Source organism: Gracilinanus agilis, chromosome 4 (genome assembly GCF_016433145.1).
Source record: "Gracilinanus agilis isolate LMUSP501 chromosome 4, AgileGrace, whole genome shotgun sequence".
NCBI lineage: Eukaryota > Metazoa > Chordata > Mammalia > Didelphimorphia > Didelphidae > Gracilinanus > Gracilinanus agilis.
The window spans coordinates 492,524,400-492,542,748 of NC_058133.1; the positions used below are offsets into that span (position 1 = coordinate 492,524,400).

At 40.4% G+C, this 18,349-nt stretch overlaps 1 protein-coding gene across 1 annotated transcript in view; it reads right to left on the reverse strand.

Annotated features, from left to right (window-relative positions):
* The window catches only part of LOC123246821 (multidrug and toxin extrusion protein 2-like), a 68,710-nt gene that overhangs the window by 14,248 nt on the left and 36,113 nt on the right, over window positions 1–18,349 (reverse strand). Inside the window, exons 12-17 of the mRNA XM_044675610.1 lie at window positions 14,923–15,031; window positions 11,925–12,000; window positions 9,596–9,665; window positions 8,268–8,400; window positions 6,432–6,526; window positions 1,547–1,595 (exon numbers count right to left, since the gene is read on the reverse strand). Coding sequence (XP_044531545.1) covers window positions 1,547–1,595; window positions 6,432–6,526; window positions 8,268–8,400; window positions 9,596–9,665; window positions 11,925–12,000; window positions 14,923–15,031 — 532 coding nt within the window. The remainder of the gene's footprint in view (window positions 1–1,546; window positions 1,596–6,431; window positions 6,527–8,267; window positions 8,401–9,595; window positions 9,666–11,924; window positions 12,001–14,922; window positions 15,032–18,349) is intronic.

Sequence of the window (18,349 nt, forward strand, 5' to 3'; positions counted from 1 at the left end):
GTCATTGTCATGGCTCTCAATCACAACAGATGCCACCTGTCTAACTCCTCATACACGTGATCTGCTTTTTCATGGTAAAGGCCAATAAAGGATTTGTGGTGAAGGTCAGAGGATGGATGGATGGAATAGACTGACCAAGGATTTGGGAATCTATGGATTCCAATTACTGCTCTGCACGTGGTACCCACGCATTGTTCTCTGTTATAACCAGAGGCCACAAGCCGAGGTCGAAGCATAATTTCTTTAGTTTAACTGTTATATATAAACATGTAAAATGCTCTGCCCCAAACCTACATAGCATTGGATAAAATGTCAACAATAATGAAAGAAAACTTCCCATTTTAATTCTGAAACTAAACTCTAATGTAAGTTTTAGTAACTTTAGGATTTTTGATTCTGATTATGCTCTTATCCAGCAGATATTTTAGTTTTTGCTCCCATGTGGTTACAAACTACAATCTGTATTAGAAACAGACAAACTCACTTTGTGAGCTTCTATATTTTTTTTCAACAGTCAGAATTAACAGAATAGAGTTGATCCATCTAAAAATTGTTTTCAGTTTAAATCAGAAGCCTTTCAGGGTAAGAACATAAATCAAATAAAAGAGTACTAGGTGGTAGGATAACTGCCATTTTAGGTTTTAAACAATCAGTGGTTTGAGGATAGGAGAACGGGCTGGGCTTCAGGAGCCTTTGAGTCCTGGAGAGCCCATTTAAGGACAGGAAGACTTGGAGATGTTTGTAGGAAGCAGGAAAGAACCAATAGATAAGAAGAGATAGAAGACTAAAGAGGAAGGGAAAGAGTGGGGAGAATCTGCTAGAGACCGAAGAGATGGGATCAAAGGTTCTTGTGCAAGTTTTGGCCTTGGCAAGAAGGGCTACCTTTCCATCAGCCTAAAGTAAAGGAGATCAGGACAACAGATGAGATCAAAGCATTCTCTTATAGAAAGAAGGGAAAAGAGGGAGCTCGAGTCATTTGGCTTCTAATTTTCTCAGTCAAGTATGAGAGAGGTTCTCAGTTGAGAAGGTGGGGAAAAGGGGTACTATTGGGATTGAAAAGGGAAGAAAGATGAAGAACAGGTACTTCAAGGAGTTGGGGAGAGAATCAGTTTGAAAAGACCATTTGAAATATTAAAGTATCAGAAAAACATAATTAGTTTGAGTTGTTGGCCAAGACATAAAAATCACCATGCTATACTGTGGTGGATACATTCTAATCTCATTCCATTCCCTTTACAGTTTGTGAATAAGTCCGTTTAAATCTCTGCTCAAATTGATCAAAATATTATCTTACTTGTAATTAAAGTTAGTGCATTTCCAAGGCTGATAGTGATGGGTGAATTTACAGGCTTGATAGTTAAGGCAGAGGCAAATTTTTCATTAGGGTTTGGGATCAGAAAGTAGTAGGCCATAACTACATAAGACCTTCTTTCTCTCTCAATCTCTCTCTCTCTCTCTCTCTCTCTCTCTCTCTCTCTCTCTCTCTCTCTCTCTCTCTCTCCTTACAGAAGGCAATAGAGTAAATCAGAAGAAGGAATTTTATTACCTGTACGAGCACTGAGACTTGTCCCTTTTAGCCCAGCCCGTATCTTTGCCTAAAAAAAAAAAAAACAATATTGCATACATTATTAGAAATTCTATATTATTCTCCCAATGAGAGGTCCAAAGTTTAAATTCCTAAAATTTCAGAGCAGGGCTGTGGCATCTAGAATGCCCTGCCCTGCCTCCCATGGCCCTAAATTCAATGTACCACTTATTCAGTGCCCACTCTGGGAAAGGCCTCTGCCAGGGACATAAAGAAAGCTGTGACACGAACCTTGTTCTCAAGAGATTTATAGTCTAAATAGGGGCAGAAGAAGTAGACATGAGAATGACAGGAAAGAAAGTGACCTGAGGCAGAAGGTGGATCCTGGCAAAGCCATAAGTGATTTCAAGAGAAGCAGAGATCCTTGTCACCAGAGAAGCTTAACAGGGAAGACTTTGTTTGAGGAGGGTCTTAAAGGAAAGGAGGGGAGAAGTAAGGATCGTGAGCAAAGAGCAGCAGGGGACACTTGCATGAAGGCCCTGAGCATTCTACTTTAGCCAAGATAATTCTATTTTTTTTTATTGTTTACAAGAAGTAAACAACCATTCAGATCATCCAACCCAAGAGTTCTCCTTGAATTTAAACATTCCCATCAGCCTCCTAGGCCCAACAGTCCTAATATCTCTGCTGACCTCTGGTCTCCCTGAAGACATCTTAAATTCAACATGACCTTTCCCCCACTCAAACCTTCTTCCTAACATCCCTATTACTGTCAAGAGTTCCATTTTCCTTCCAGTCAGGTCACCCTGGACTCTTCCCTCTCTCCTGCCTCCCCTCATGTTCAACCATTGCCAAGTCCTGTTTTTCCAGCTTCCTAACACTTCTTCCAGCTGCCATCTTCTTTCCTCTGACATTGTCACCTCTCTGGTGCAGACCCTCACTCCTCAGGCCTCCATGATTTTCGACAGCCAGATGGTAGGTCTGTTGGCCTCAAGCCTTTCCGAACTCCAGGCCATCCACCATTGAACCTCCTGAAGTATGCATCATTTTCTCCTAATCAGGAAACTCCAATGGCTCTTGTTACTTCTAAGACCAAATATAAAATCTTCTGGCTTTCTAAGCTTTTTGTAACCCAGCCTCCGTTCTCATCTAACATTTTACCTTCTGCAAAGCCTTCTCCATCTTAGCAGCTTCCCCTCGCTTCATCCCCCTCCAGTTTGTCCTGCCCACATCTTGTTTCTCCATAGTCATTTGCATGTTGTGGCCCCCATTAAATGATGAGCTCCTGGAAAACAGGGTTTTTTGGGGGGCAGGTGGGTGGGGGCTGCCTTTCTTTGAATCTCCAGAACCTAGCATAGTGCCCGGTGCTTAATAACTATGTTCAAGAGGGTGGGAAGTGGACAGATGGAGTCACTGAGGAAGGTGAACATGAAAGCATAAAATTAAAGAAAACAAGAGAAGAAAGCCAAGAAGAAAGTAGCTCCTGTCAAGTCTGACCATATCAGGTCCTGCTGAAGAAGCTTAAGGGGGCCCCTCTAGGGAAAATGCAGCCTTCTCTGTTTGGCCTGGAAAGTTCTTCACATGATCTGACACGGAACTCTTTTCTCTACTCAGTTTACCTTCCTCCTCTCACACGCTCTGCATTCCAGCCAAATTGACCCCCCCTGCTGTTCCCTGCACAGGATGTTCTTCTCCTTAGCACTTTTCAGTGATACCAAAGGCTCAGCTCCAGGATCCTTCTCCTGATTCCCAATTTGCCCAAGAAATGATTTTGTAAGTATTTGTATTCCTTTATGTAGGAAGGGGGGCTTCTCCCCAGGATGATATAAGCTCTTTGAAGGCAGGGATTATTTCATTTTTGTCCATGTCCCCAGCATCTGGCACACAGCAGGAACTTAATTAATGATTGTTGATTGGACAGAGGTCCAGAACAGAGAAAAGTCTTGGGTTTGGCAATAAGAGGGTCAGAAGTGTCCTTGTAGTGTGGCGACAGAAGCCAGATGACAAGGAACTGAGCAATGTGTGGAAATTCCAAGACGGTGACGATAGGTGACTTTTCCTAAAAGTTTGCCAGTGGAATGTCGTTCTTAGTACTCAAAGAGGCCCAGTGACATCAGGGGGTGATGTCTTTTGACTGGAGAATAAATTGCATTTAAGTGAGGCACAGTTGTTTTAAGCCATTGGCCTCATTCTCTTTTCCAGAGTCACTGAAGTTCACTGGCAAAATAAAAGTCAAGAGGACTGGCGATGGCTCAGGATGCAGTGGATGACCTTGGCTTTGTGGATGTCTGACTAAGCTTTAAGCACTCTGCAGCACCAGCTTCAGTCGTCTTCACAGCCACTGGAAGTTCTCATCCACCCATTCCACCAGGAGAAGTCTTTGTATATCTGGGGTAGACACTTTCCTAACTCAACGATGAGTTTGAGGCCTGTTGGTGACCCTCTGCCCAATTTAGCTTGCCTGCCACCAAGGTTTACTAGAGTGTGGCCACTGTATGTGCTATACTTTCTTGAAGCCCCAGATGAGAGCTGGATGGCAGGGAGACCCCAAAGGAGGAGACAAGATGGCCAGTAAAAGGGAAGAAAGAAAATAGATGATATTTAAAGGGAATAGTAGGGGCAGGGAAACATTTAAGAAGAAGAAGGGAAGAACTAAGTCTGTGCATAAAGAAGAAATCCCAGGAAAAAGGGAATCATGGAAGATAGACAAAAGAAAAAAGTGACGAGTAATGGAACAAAGTCATAAGGAAACAGAAGGGGAGGAAATAAAGATGATCAAGGAGAAGGTAGATTGGTAAGCTTTAGTCACAGGGAGGACAAGCTCCTTCTCTAAGTCTAAGAAAAGTTATAAATGAGTATAAGAGCAATGGAGCTTTTCTTTTCTGGGAACGGTATTCTCAAGATCTATCTATCATCTCTGATAATCTGATAAGGACAGCTTAGTTGATAAGAAGTAAGGACATGGGAGATGATCTTTTCACTCATGTTTCCAGCTCTGACTCCAGGAGCATGGAGTTTATTATATATATATATTTCAAGACTCATTTCACACAAAAGAACCCCCCTGAAACTTTGCAGATGCGCAGAAGTTACAAATTATGTCATATCAAAACACAAAAGGTCTCATTGGCTTCAGAATAGAACAAAGCCAAGGCTGAATTTTGACTGGGTTCTTATCAGAAAGCCAAGTCGGGGAATATTTTTCTCAGTGTTGAATTGCCCTGCTAAGGTTTTGGCCTTGGCTGTACCAGGCAGCTGCATTCCTGGCCAAAGGGGAAGAGTGTTAACCTTTTTTTTTTTTTTTTTTTTTTTTAATTTTAAACCCTTAACTTCTGTGTATTGACTTATAGGTGGAAGATTGGTAAGGGTGGGCAATGGGGGTCAAGTGACTTGCCCAGGGTCACACAGCTGGGAAGTGTCTGAGGCCGGATTTGAACCTAGGACCTCCTGTCTCTAGGCCTGGCTCTCAATCCACTGAGCTACCCAGCTGCCCCGAGTGTTAACCTTTTAACTGCTAGTAAGCTAGGATCTTAAAGCTTTTCAATAAGGCCACAATACTTTTCAACAAGAAATCACAAGGATCACAAAAGGGGTCAAAAGAGGAGTCTCAGATTTTTATCTATTCTCTTATTGGTTTCCCACATATTTCCCCTTTTTCTTTAAATTAAAATGATTTATTACACAGGAAAACTTTTAATAATGAAAGGCGCCATCAATTAGTTATAATCATCAGCTATAGCTGGATCTGATAGGATTTATGGATTAAACTGTTTATTTATGGCTCTCTATATGGTATGACTTCTGTTTTTTAATTTAATGAAAAAATATGTTTATTTCCTCAACAGCCCGGCACATTATACTAAAAATAATTTAAAAAATATTTTATCTTTGTATTTTCTCCTTTCTCCAAGGTGAAAGTTTTTTTCTTTTTTTTCCCTTTATTTTATTTTATTGATTAAGAAAAATTTTCCATGGTTCCATAATTCATGTTCTTTCCCTCCCCTCCTCCTATTCCCCTCCCATAGCCAATGCACAATTCCACTGTGTCATTGATCAAGACCTATTTCCATATTATTGATATTTGCACTAGGGTGATCATTTAGAGTCTACAGGTGACAGTTTTTAAAACCAGAAAGGTTTTAAGCACTGGAAAGTTGAGCATATGATCTTTTTGAGTTCACTACACAAATCCTTATGGAGGGTCTAGACCTTGTGATTTATTCTCAATCTAGGCTGTAACATCGATGATGGGGAAAAAACCCTACTCAAATTACATTTATGATATTCTGCAGGCCAGAAATGAACAAGCTCCAAACAAGAATTGTCCCCACATTTGTCAAAGATTGAATCAAACCCAAATATGACTTCTGGTTTAGCTGAATCAGGAGCTATCTTTCCTTCCCCTTTCCTTCACCTAGTGGCCCTGTACAGAACCCCAATATTTCCTGAGCCTATGAACCAAAACATCAAAATATTTCCCAAGGCACAGCTGACCTTCACTTGGAGAAGATGGGCTCAGAGTCAGCAGGTTCATATCCCATCTCTATGGTGACCGATTTCATCTTTCTAGTGTTTTGGGGAAACTGCAAAAAGGGAATGTGACCTCCCACCCTGCGTACCTCAGAGAGTTACTGTGAGGACAAAGGAGATCAAGAAGGCCCAGCACTCTGGAACCACAGTAGTGCCATAGAAACGGTAGCTTTTGTAATTATCAACGGACAATAAAATATCACCATATTCATGGGCAGAACGAGCCCAGTATGATTGATCATCAGTCAGTCTCCTTTTGTTTCTGGTTCTACACATGCACCTCCTATAATGAAGCTTCCTACTACACAGGCCCACTCTGGCTAAGCAAGAGAAAGGGATGGAAACGGATCTCCTGAGAGCTTTCTAGCTTGTTTACCTGCTCTGCAGCTTGCTCCCAGTTTGTCTTGAGGATGTAGATGAAATAAAAGAGGCTTTGAAAGAAGACACATGTTATCAATCCCAACCACAGTCCTAGGGATGAGAGAAGAAGAATACTATTCAGAACTATAAATTTATGTATTTTTTCTTAGACAAGGACTTGTCCCTCCCACCTTTATGGACCTGCAAATTGTAAGAGAATAATAAATTCTATTCAGAGGTCACAAAGCCAGATTTTAGGGCTTTACAGTCACAATTCCTGAGACCATGCCAATCCACAAGCCTTTTTATTTTTTATTTATTTTTTTTAAACCCTTCCCTTCTGACTTAGAATCGATACTGTGTATTGGTTGCAAAGCAGAAGAGTAGTAAGGACTAGGCAATTGGGGGGGGGCGGTCCAATGACTTACCCAGGGTAACCCAGGTAGGAAGTATCTGAGGCCAGATTTGAACCTAGGACCTCCCGTCTCTAGGCCTGGCTCTCCATTCATTGAGCTACCCATACACCTTTTAAAAGTACCTATTCTTTGATGTAGGTATAGGGCTTTGTGCTGGAGTTATTAAGATAAAATCAAAACAGCCCTGCCCTCAAGGGGCTCACCTTCCATCAGGGGGAAGCACTTGAGTAAAGAAAACATCTATGGGATGGAGGAGCCTGTTGCTTCCTTGGGGTAGGAAACATCTAGTGATGACCTGCCTCTAAGGGAGGAGAGCCGTGATAATTTCAGAACAGAGAAAGGATTGTTGATGGGAAAAATTGGTAAAAGGCTTCATGATGTGATAACATTTGAGCTGGACTTTGGAAGACAAGTAGGAACAAGACGGGAAGTGAGGGGAGAGGCAATATGGACAGAACAAACCACATGAGTAAAGGGATAATAATGCAAGACTTCCCTGGGGGGGCATTCTATCATTCAAGATGGGCTTCTCGCCCATTAAAGTCTGAATTATACAGTACATATATATGAAAACATAGAGCATAAATAAAAAGTGAATAGATCCAAATATCTGTGACATAGTTAACTCCAAAGTAGCCAGGGAAGGAGGGCACTAGCAGCTGAGGGGCCCAGAAAAGGCATTATGCTTAAGTAAAGTCTTTGGGCTGCCTCTTAAAGGCTCCACATGAGAAAGCCTAAAGCCACTTTGGCAGCAGTGAGAAGGAGGGATTGGAGCGGGCAGGGCCTTGAAGGTGTTGTGAGATGGAGGCAAAGGATAAAGAGCCTAAATTATGGGGGCAGCCTGTGAGTGGAGAGGGTAGAAGACAGAGGCAATGGAGCTTATCAACAGAGAAGCAACAAGATTTGGTAACTGATTGGTTATGTGGGGTGAGGGAGAACGAGAGTTCCAGAACAATGCTGGGATTATGAACCTGGAAGCAGAAGCCTGGTGGTACCTTTGACAGAAAAGGGGAATTTGAGAAGATAAGCTCAGTTTTGAACATATTGAGTTTAAAATGGCTCCAGTTTGAAATGTAATTTTTTTTCTGGCCCAGGCTCACAGACCTGAACTCTAATACATTTCCTTTGTGTATCTCTGGATGCCAGGTTAAGCCTAGGACAACTACACTTTTCCATTCCCCCCCCCCCCCATAATTCCTTTATATTCCATGCAGTATTTTTTAATTTAACTTTTATTGGCATTTTTTGTTTTTACATCACCTTCACTTCTAAATATAGAAGTGAAGGTGAAGTAAACATTTCCCCTTCCTATTCAAAAGGCCATTCCTTGGTTACAAAAGAAAAAAATAGAGTGGAAAAAAAAGCAATTCCCATAGTTTATTTCTTCAGTGAAGAATGATTATTTCAGGTGGGCCACTGAGGATTCAAACACATACCTAATATGCCAAGTTTAGTGGCAAACATTAGTGAAACTCCCATTGGAAAACCTATAACATAATAGCCAACAGCATTCAAGATGGCCCCAATCTTTTGTTTTCCTGTTCCTCTCAGGATTCCACTACAGGTCCCCTAGAGAAGAAAATAACAATAACTAGCATTTAGGTTATGCTTCAACATTTGTGAAGTGCTTTACAATCTCAACTTATTTGATTCTCATAGCAGCTCAGGGATGGGGGTACTATTACTATCCCCATTTTAGAGCTCAGGAAACTCAGGCAGACAAAAGGTGAGTGTCTTGCCTAAGGTCACACGGTAAGTAGCTGCGACAAGATTTATGCTTTCCTGATTCCAGGCCCAGGGCTCTCTCCACCGTGTCAACCACAGAATTATAATGATCTTATCTGGACATTAAGAAATGGTGGCCCAAGAACATATCAGAAATTTGATCTTTTCTATGGGAGTAGAAACCAGAAGAAAAACAACTGCTTGATCATATGGGTCGATGGGGATAGGTTTGGGGATGTAGACTCTAAATGGTCATCCTGGTGCAAATGTCAATAATATGGAAATAGGTCTTGATCAATGACACATGTAAAACCCAGTGGAATTGTGCACCAAGTATGGGAAGGGGGTGGGAGGAGGGGAGGGAAAGGACATGAATCATGGAACCATGGAAAAATATTCTTGATTAATTAATTAATTAAATGAACTAAAAAAAAAGAAAAGAAAAGAAATTTGATCTTTTCTAATGTGGTCAAGGTAACTTTGTCCCTGAGACCTGAGCTTTAGGATATGATCACATAAATCACTTAACCTCTGGGGGCCTCAGCTGGAAATCTTTTGAGGCTCAGGTCTTATGAGTCTATGATTAGGGACCCTTATAGAACAAGGAAGAAAGACATTCATTAGATCTAGTGGTGTCTCAAAGTGGTTGGGTTTACAAATTAAAGTTGGCAAAAATAACTAAGTAACATAACACTGTGGAACTTCCGATGGCTAAAACGAACGTTTAAAACACACAACCATAAAGGAAAGGAAGCTCCATCTTGCCCTCAGGTGTCCCAGACTTCTTGGCTGGGAGTCAGGAGATGGGCTCTCATTTGGACCTGCTGGGAGGGCTGGAGCAAATCCCTTCCCTTCCTAAGAGAGAGAGAAGGGAGAGACCTTTCATGGTGCTTGGGATACCTTCTGGTCAAGGCTTTCTAGGAGGCTGTTGTGGTTAGCCCTCCAGGTTCACCAAGAACATGGAACTAAATAACAACAAACGTAAAACTCTTTTGCAAGCACTGCCTATCAGCTATGGAGGCAGGGGCCAAATACTCACTGCCATTGCATCGAACAGGAGGAAGGGGATAAATACGGGCATCATCTGGTCCACCATGGTGATGATGTCTCTGTTGGAGGAAGATGAAGCAGTCAGCAGCCTGGGACTAGGTCTGCACAGAGCTACTCGAGCAAGTCAGGACAGTAAGAGGGTGCAGGCCACACCATGACCTTTAGTGTCAGGCTCTGGGCCCAGACAGCACTGAAACTATTTGCATCGAACCATTTTCAGGGCATTTTAAAGAACATGTTCTGCTAGCAAAAAGACCACTGTGGCAGACTGTACTCAACACAGCGATCACTCATTTTTTTTTTCCTGTAAGACAGTGAAAAACATTGGCTTACTATTGAAAACTAGTAACACTTAAGTGGAAGTCTTTCCATCTGCTTTCTGGTTTGGCCCACTGTTGAGATGAAAATTCTCTGGAGACCGTATCTGAATTTATAATTATTAAATAATAAAATGTGGGCCAGAGAAAGAAAAAGGCTTCTCACCACATGTGGCTGGCCTGTCCCTTATGTGAGAATTTAACATAAATCCGTGTCTCTCTTTCCTTTTTAAAAGGAAAGTTTTGAAGATCTATTTCCATCTCACCCTTCACTTTTGGGGGTAAGAATAAGGGCCGAGGCTTATCTATATGAGGAGGATGCCTAGTGGTTCCCTGGCATCCTAGAGACACATGTCTCTTGTCCCACTTAACTCTTGGCTTCCAGAAGTCTGGCCTCTAATTTGGACTGAGGTCAAGTCTGTCCAACAAGGGAGACCCAGAAAAAGTGACATCACCAGGGGCATAAGTTATGGATCGGGGGAAGCAGCGTTCTCTCTTTCTGAGGGACACAGAGGGCACTCTCTTCTAGTCAAGCAAGGCGAGTGAATGAGGACATGTGGTGAGCTGCAAGCTGGGGTTAGCTTTGCAACCAGCCATGTGATTATGTGCCTTTTCTTTCTCTGACCTGCTTTGCACTACTTAATAATTATAAATTAATATACGGTCTCCAGAGAATTTTAATCTTAACACTTGGCAAGCCTCCTCTGAGAGCCGGGCTGAAAACCTTCTGGATTCTTAGCCCAAAAGCCCTTTCTTCCTCTCAGGACTCAAATTTATGGTCTTAGTGACATCCCTTTCCAAAGCCCCTCCAGTTGAAGCACTCCAACCTGACTCTGGGCAAAAGGAGTCAGGAGAACTTTAGGATGGCAGCAAAGTGTGCATTTCTGCCACTACCTTTCCTTTATCCCATGCCTGAAGTAGTTTGTTAACAGATAAACAACAGACTTTGTCTGTATTCTTAATTTAATCAGAGGGTGGGGTAAGAAACCGAGTTGTAAATTAATTTTCATCTTAAGCCTTTCTCTCTTTCAAAATCCAGAGTTTACTTCAAAGAAAGGGGTATAGGCTAGTGTCAATTTTCACACAAAAATGACAAATATCTCCTGGAGCCTCAGTTTCTTCATCTATCAAATGGAGATAAAAACACTGCCTCACAAGGCTATTTGAAATGGAATCAATAATTATACCAGTGTAGACTGTACCTGAGCTTGAACCTAGAGAAGAAATGAGAAATGAGCCTCCCTTCCTTCCCTGCAGAGGCGGGAAACTATGAGTGTGGAACAGGACACACATTGCTATTCATGATCATTGGGCTGGTTAGTTTTGCTCAACTGGTTTTTATTTTCCTCTCAGTTTGTTACAAGAATTGACTTGGGGGTGGGGAGAGGGAAAGAAGGGAAATGTGATAAAAAAAAACAAAAGACATTAATAAAAAAGATAAAATTTGAAAATCAACCAAATGAAAGATAGCCTTATCATTAAAAGCAGTAAATTTGACCACCAAGCTATGTCTGGCACATGCATCTAATTCTATAAACCCTTGTTATACGCCAGAGACAATAAATAATACTAGCTGAGTGCCAAGGACTTTGGGGATTTATTTGGACGAGGATTGTTTTACTTAGTAGGTACTATTAAAGCCAGGCAAGTAAGAATAGAGAAATCTAAGCTTACTCACATGTGAAATAGTCTGGGCCCTCAAGTTTTTTGCTGAATTGCTTTTTGGGGAAGTGTTTTCATGTAGATCAGTGGTACCAAACTCAAAGAGAAACTGATCCCTGCAGGCCACATACTGACTTAGAAAACCACAAATGAACATTATGTTTTATTGTCATTTTATTTACTTTGTGAAACATTTCCCAATTACATTTGAATCTAGTTTGGGCTGCCCTCGGGAACCCCTGGCCTTGAGTTTGACATCTCTGATGTAGATGACCCCCATCCTCAAGAAACCAAGACTTGGTTCATAAAACTGAAGATATTCTCCTAGGATTTACATACTTATCACTGGTAAACACATATGCCACCACATTCTTCAGGGCAATGAATATGATGACTACCACGATGGCACAAATTCCTGGGAAAGACAAAATGATAGAATTTTTAGACTTTGGAATATGACAGCCTTGACAGAGCTCTATAACAAGATTTTGGGGATATAATCATGGAAGAAATCTTACAGTTCCAAGAGCTGATTATACCAAGCGGGTATTAATGTGAAGAGACATTTAAGACCAGAGGGTCTGTCCCTTCTCATAACCCTGGGGATGGAGAGATGACACTTTGGCCTTTGCTTGCTACTTGAGAAACGAAATCTATTACTTTTCTTGGCAGCCCATTCATTGTCAGAGTCATCTAGTCATGAGGCAAAATCTGCTTGTTCCTTTCCTGGTCTTTATTCTGATCTGTAGAGTGACATCACTTTACTCTGATGGCCCTTTGAGTAGTTGGGTAGCTCGCATAGTCACCCCTCCTATTCACCTCTGGCCATCTATCAAGGAAGACCTAAACATATGAAGGGTGATGAATGTCACAGAATTTGATAGTGCTGTTAGAAATGGCAAGAAATGGATTGTTTAGAGGAAACTGGGAAGAACTCTATAAACTGATACAGAGTGAAGAAGCAGAACCAAGAGAACGATGACAGCAACAGAGAGAAAAATAACACTGAAAGACTTCAGAACTCTAATCAGTGCAATGAGAAGCCTTAAGTCCAGACATCTGAAGATGAAATACACTGTCCACCTGGCACCAAAAGAGGAGATATTCTTCAAATACAAATAGACATTCAGATTCAGCGTTGGTGTTTGTTTCACTGGGATCCTACATGGTTGTTAAACAGTTGTTTTTCTTCTTTTTTCCCCTTTCAAGGAGGATGGGATGGGGAGCACAGATGTGAGAGAAAGATAATATTTATGAAAATAAATAAAGATAGGGTCAGCTAGGTAGCACAGTTGGGAGATCTTGGGTTCACATCTGGCCTCAGACACTTCCTAGCTATGTGACTCTGGGTAAGTCACTTAACCCCAACTGCCTAGTTCCTATCTCTCTTCTGTCTTAGAATTCATCCTAAAACAGAAGATAAGGGTTTTAAAATAAGTAAATTATTGGGAATGTTATAGATCTGGGATTAATTAAAGGAGAATAGTGATTAAGGATAGAATGAAGGATACTGCCTCGGTGTCTTGGGCCCAGCTTGGAACTTGGAGCCAGAGTTCCTGCTAGAATTCTGAGGTACTGATAAGGATTGGTTTTTTTCCAACTGCCAGGGTCTCTGTGAGCTTACCTTGGCTCTGGAGGCTGGTGGTTTTCTGGATCTCTGGGAATTTCCTTTGAAACCTTGGGAATACCAGATTGACAGTTTGGAAAGAGAGAAAGTGACAGTTTGGCAGTGACTACAGGAGAAGACTAACGGAAAGAAGAAAGAAGACCTTTTTATTTTATCTCTGTGAGCCTGCAGAGTAAAGACAAGGCTTTGGGCCTACCTAAGCCAGGAAATCATCTCTGGCTGACCAGGCCCAATCCTGATTAGGCTGGCATTGGAGTAGTGAACTAGAAGGATACGTGGGGACAGTGCTTTTAAGAATTATATATAATTATAATATATCTGTTTATATAATTACATATACATGGTTATATATAATTATATAAATATATATTTATTTTACACCTATAAACATATAAATAAATAAAATACAAAACATATTTATATAATTATGCACATAATTATATAAATATATTATAATTATATATATTTATTTATAAGAATATTAGAAATAGGTTTATATAGGTAGAAATTGGGTTTAGATAGAGATAAGAAGACAGAGCAGGTCTGGGAATTCCCAGAAAGAAGAGGTCTTCCTGAGAAGTCTTGAGTTGGGAGTGAGTCTAAGTTAGTACCCCATGGAATTAGGGACCTTTCCTGCTAAACCTTTTACTTTTTCTTTGAACCTTTTTAAACCTATTAAATAGAAGGGTTTTTTTCCCCCCTAAATCCGTCTCTGAGCTCTGTGTAGGCCCAAAGCAGTTACATTTGAGCATAAGCTCAAACCAACAGCTTCAACTGACAGCCAGCTGGCCCTTACCAACAACAAAGCAGAGACCAAAAGACACTGTTTCCAAAATATACATAACAAAATATAAATATGAAGAATATGTTGAATCAAGGGAAGAAGGCCACTATATGTCATTTTGTGAGTAAAATAAAATTTCCCCCTAAACACCATAAAAGTAGGACTTAAGATTTACTGCTGCCTGGTTTTAGATTATTGGTCCCAAACCATAGTTCAAAAGCTCAGAATTCCTTTCTGAAAAGTAATTTATGAAACATATGTGGCATCCCTCCCATTCTGGGGCATATCTTCTATGTCTTTATCCAAGTCTTTGTAGATTTCCTTCTCATCTGTTCAAAACAAGGAAGCTTATTGAAAGGACTAATTCAATAACCCCCAGGAAAGGCTGATGGGCAAAGGAGGATGATAGAGACAGTCAGAGGGCTCAGAATCCACGAGCATTCAGTGCCTCCATAATTAATATACATGGAACACATTACCCACCCATAGCCGGTGCTCAATGATGCCAGGTGAATGAATAAATTAACATCTCCAGATTGTTCAAAATAGTAAAACGAGTTATATTCAGAGGACACAGTCCAAGAAGAGCACAGGAGAAGCCTTTAAGAATATGTGACCCCAAAACGCAAAGTTCACACCTATGATGTGACTCGTTGTATGATTTCAACAGTGATAAATCTAATGACTTGGAATCCGATGTGAAGAAAATAGTGCTAATTATTTCTGTGATCTTACTGCATCAGATAAATTAGAGACATTCCAGAGATGAAAAGTCAATTACAGTTAAGTCCTCAGTTTTATGAAAGATTCAGTTCCTTAAGGAAAGGCTGACGGCCAACATCTACTTCAGACTCACTCCAGTAACTTGAGAGACAATGGCACATTCACTCCGGGATGGACACGCGCCAGGCAGAAGGAGCACCCACCTGTGCAGAGCAGAGCAATGACAGACGACTGCTTCGCCTGATCGATGTTTCCTGCCCCCAGGGCATTACCCACACGGAAACTGGCAGCCACACCAAGGCCGAGGGGCACCTAGAAATCAAAAGACAAAGCAACCATCAAAACAAAAGCCATGTCACAAATTAACCAAATCTCAGCATGCAGATCATATCTGGGTACAACATAATAGGACAGAAATAACATGAACATTGTGGTTTCTCTGTGCTTTTCCCCTTTGGCCAACTGGAGCTGTTTGACTTCTACTCATGGAGTCTGGGTCAAGTGGGAGGTCTACAGAGAGGCAGAGAACCACACTGGAGGACTCCTTATTCTGCCTTGCCACACTACCCTCTGGTCCTCCAAGACTGATTATCTGATGATGCCTCATCACTAGCCCATGCAGGCCATCCGCACTCATCTCTGACCCACAGACACACCAGAGTCCCATTTAGCTCTGGAAGTCTGAAACGTAAAGGGACAGCTCCTTTTGGGGGTGATTAGGGCATGAGTAATGCATAATGCATCACTGCCCAAATTTACCAAAGTTGGTTTTTATCTCCTGGTTTTATGTTGTTGAGATGAAAAGAAGTGGGCAAGAGGAATGGATCCATGGATCTGGAGTTGGAAGGACCATAGGGACCATGGAGTCCTTTTTGGTGTGTATGTCATGGTCCCTGGGGGGCAGTACAGGTTGACAAAATGGAAATGGAGAAAGAGGCAGAGCTTATACTTCAGGATAAAAGCCAGGGATCAAGGGCTGAAGGTGCCCTAATTTTTCCATTTTTATTGTCAACATTTTCAGAAAAATTTCTGATCATAATACAGTGTACATACTTCCCTCAAGTCTGCCCAAGAATTTGACCACCCCCAAAATAAAAACCAACCCAACTATAAAATCATAAGATCAGAGCTTTATTTACAGACCTTTACTGTTTATAAAGCACTTTCTTCACAGCAACCTTTTGAAGTTGGTATTTCAATTGTTTTCACACTTCAGAGAGGTTAAGTGTTTTAAGCACAGCTCCACAGGGTAACCAGCCTCTCCTTACCAGAGGGGAGACGGGAGCCTGGATCTCCTCACTCAGAATCCAGTGCTCTTTCTTATATGCCACACCTCCCCCAAAGATGAGAATATTTTCTCAAGTTTACATATAGATTTAATGGAAGAAAATTTAAAGTTCCCAAAGTATATCTGGCCATCTGCTGTGAAATTTGCTCAGATGAAGAAGAGGGCAGGGATGCTAACAATCATGTGTTTGTGTCTAAGGTTATGATAGATGTATAATTATATCTGTCCAAGATCACTAATAAGAGAAATGCAGATAAAAAAAAAAACTGTGCATCTTGTAGCCTTCCAGTTTGCAAAGATGACAAAAGATCAGGAAAATCAGTGGTAGAGGAACTGAATACAGGAGTAGGAAGATGTTGTTTGTGGAGCTAGAAATTGGTCCAATCACAATGAAAAGCAAGTTGAAATAAGGCTAAGAAAATAACTAAAATGTCCATACCCTTTGACCCAGAAAGCTCAAGGAGTCAAAGACAGAAAGTTCACAGACAGCAAGAGAGTTAAAGAAATATTTTTGTGACAACAAAGAACTAGAAATAAAATTTGTGCTACATGAATGTAATGGGATATTATATTTAATAAGATGACAAATATGAAGACTTCAAATTAGCATGAGAAGACACAAGAATCAATGCAAAGTTAAGCGAGTAGATTCTGAAAAACAGTGGAAAGAACAAAACCCAAAACACTAACTATCATGTTGTTATAATGACCAGTTTGGCCCCAGAGATGATATGAGAAAATGGATTTCCCTCCCTTTTTTGCAAAAGTAGGGGGACTAGGGAGCACTTTATGTGTTGGTTAGTTTTTATTGAACTGCTTCCCCTTCTCCCTTTTCCTTTTTATTCTTTCTTACATGAGATGGCTTCCTGGGGAAGGGAAGAGAGAAGAATGTATTTAGAAAGAAGGTGAGATAAAAAGACTAAAAAAATTTTAAGTTTAAAAAATCTCCAATACAAGTCATTCCCCAATTGACATGGTCAAAGAATATGAACAAGCAATTTTCAGATAAAGAAATAAAAGCCATCAATAATCATAAGAAAAAATGCTCTCAATCACTTATTAGAGAAATGCAAATTAAAACGATGCTGAGGTACCACCTCACACCGATCAGATCAGCCAATATGGCAGTAAAGGAAAGTGGTAAATGTTGGAAAGGATGTGACAAAATTGGGACACTAATACATTGCTGGTGGAGTTATAAACTGATCCAACCATTCTGGAAGGCAATTTGGAACTATACCTAAAAGGGCTATAAAAGTGCACACCCTTTGATCCAGTAATACCACTACTGGGTCTGTATCCCAAAGAAATAGTAAAAAAGGGGAAAGGACTAACTTGTACAAAAATATTCCTAACTGCTCTTTTTGTGGTGGCAAAGAACTGGAAATTGAGGGGATGTCCATCAATTGGGTAATAGATGAACAAATTGTGGTATGTGTTCATTAAGGAATACTTTTGTGCTATATATAAGAAATGATAAGCAAGATAATTTCAGAAAAAGCTGGAAAGATCTGTGGGAACTGATGCAGAGCAAAATAAGCAGAACTAGGAGAACATTGTATGCAATAACAGCAATATTGGATGATAATTATTTGTGAAAACTTGGGCACTCTCAGCAATGCAATGATCTGAGACAATCTGAAAGACTTATGACAGGGAATGCTCTCCACTGCCAGATAAAGAACCGTAGGAGTTGTCTTTTACGTTAGTGTATTTTTTATTTTATTTTAGGGTTTTGGTAATGTATGAGTTTGCTCTTACAACAATGACCAATATGGAAATGTGTTTTTCATGGTAATAAAAAAATGAAAAAAAATCAAGTATATATTCATTGAGACAAATTCACCCTATCAATTTTTAGGAGTCAGAAGGTGATCTGGGTTGAAATCTAAGATCATGACTTACTACAACCTAACTTTCAGTAAGTGATGTTATTTCTCTATACCTCTGTTTCCTAAACTACAAGATAAAGCGGGTAGGCACAAATGATCTCAAAGTTATCCCTAAGTTCAAAATTCCACAATTAAATGAGCTAAAAAACAACAATTATCAAAACCATGTGATCTTGGGTTAAAAATCAGATAAATAGAATGACATAGCAGAAAATCAGCTCGATTCACTGAACAAGTATTTACAATAGCTATTCATTTAGTACTTTCTATATAGCAAAACAAAACTAATATAAAATATGCAAAGAAATAAGTATTTAACAAATATTTTTGCAACACAGACATCAGAATGTAAAAGACAATTCAGAATATGTCCCACTATATACAAGCTATTTCAGAAGTCAGAGTTAAACATTAAAGTGCACAGAAAAGATAGAAGGAAATGGGAAAATA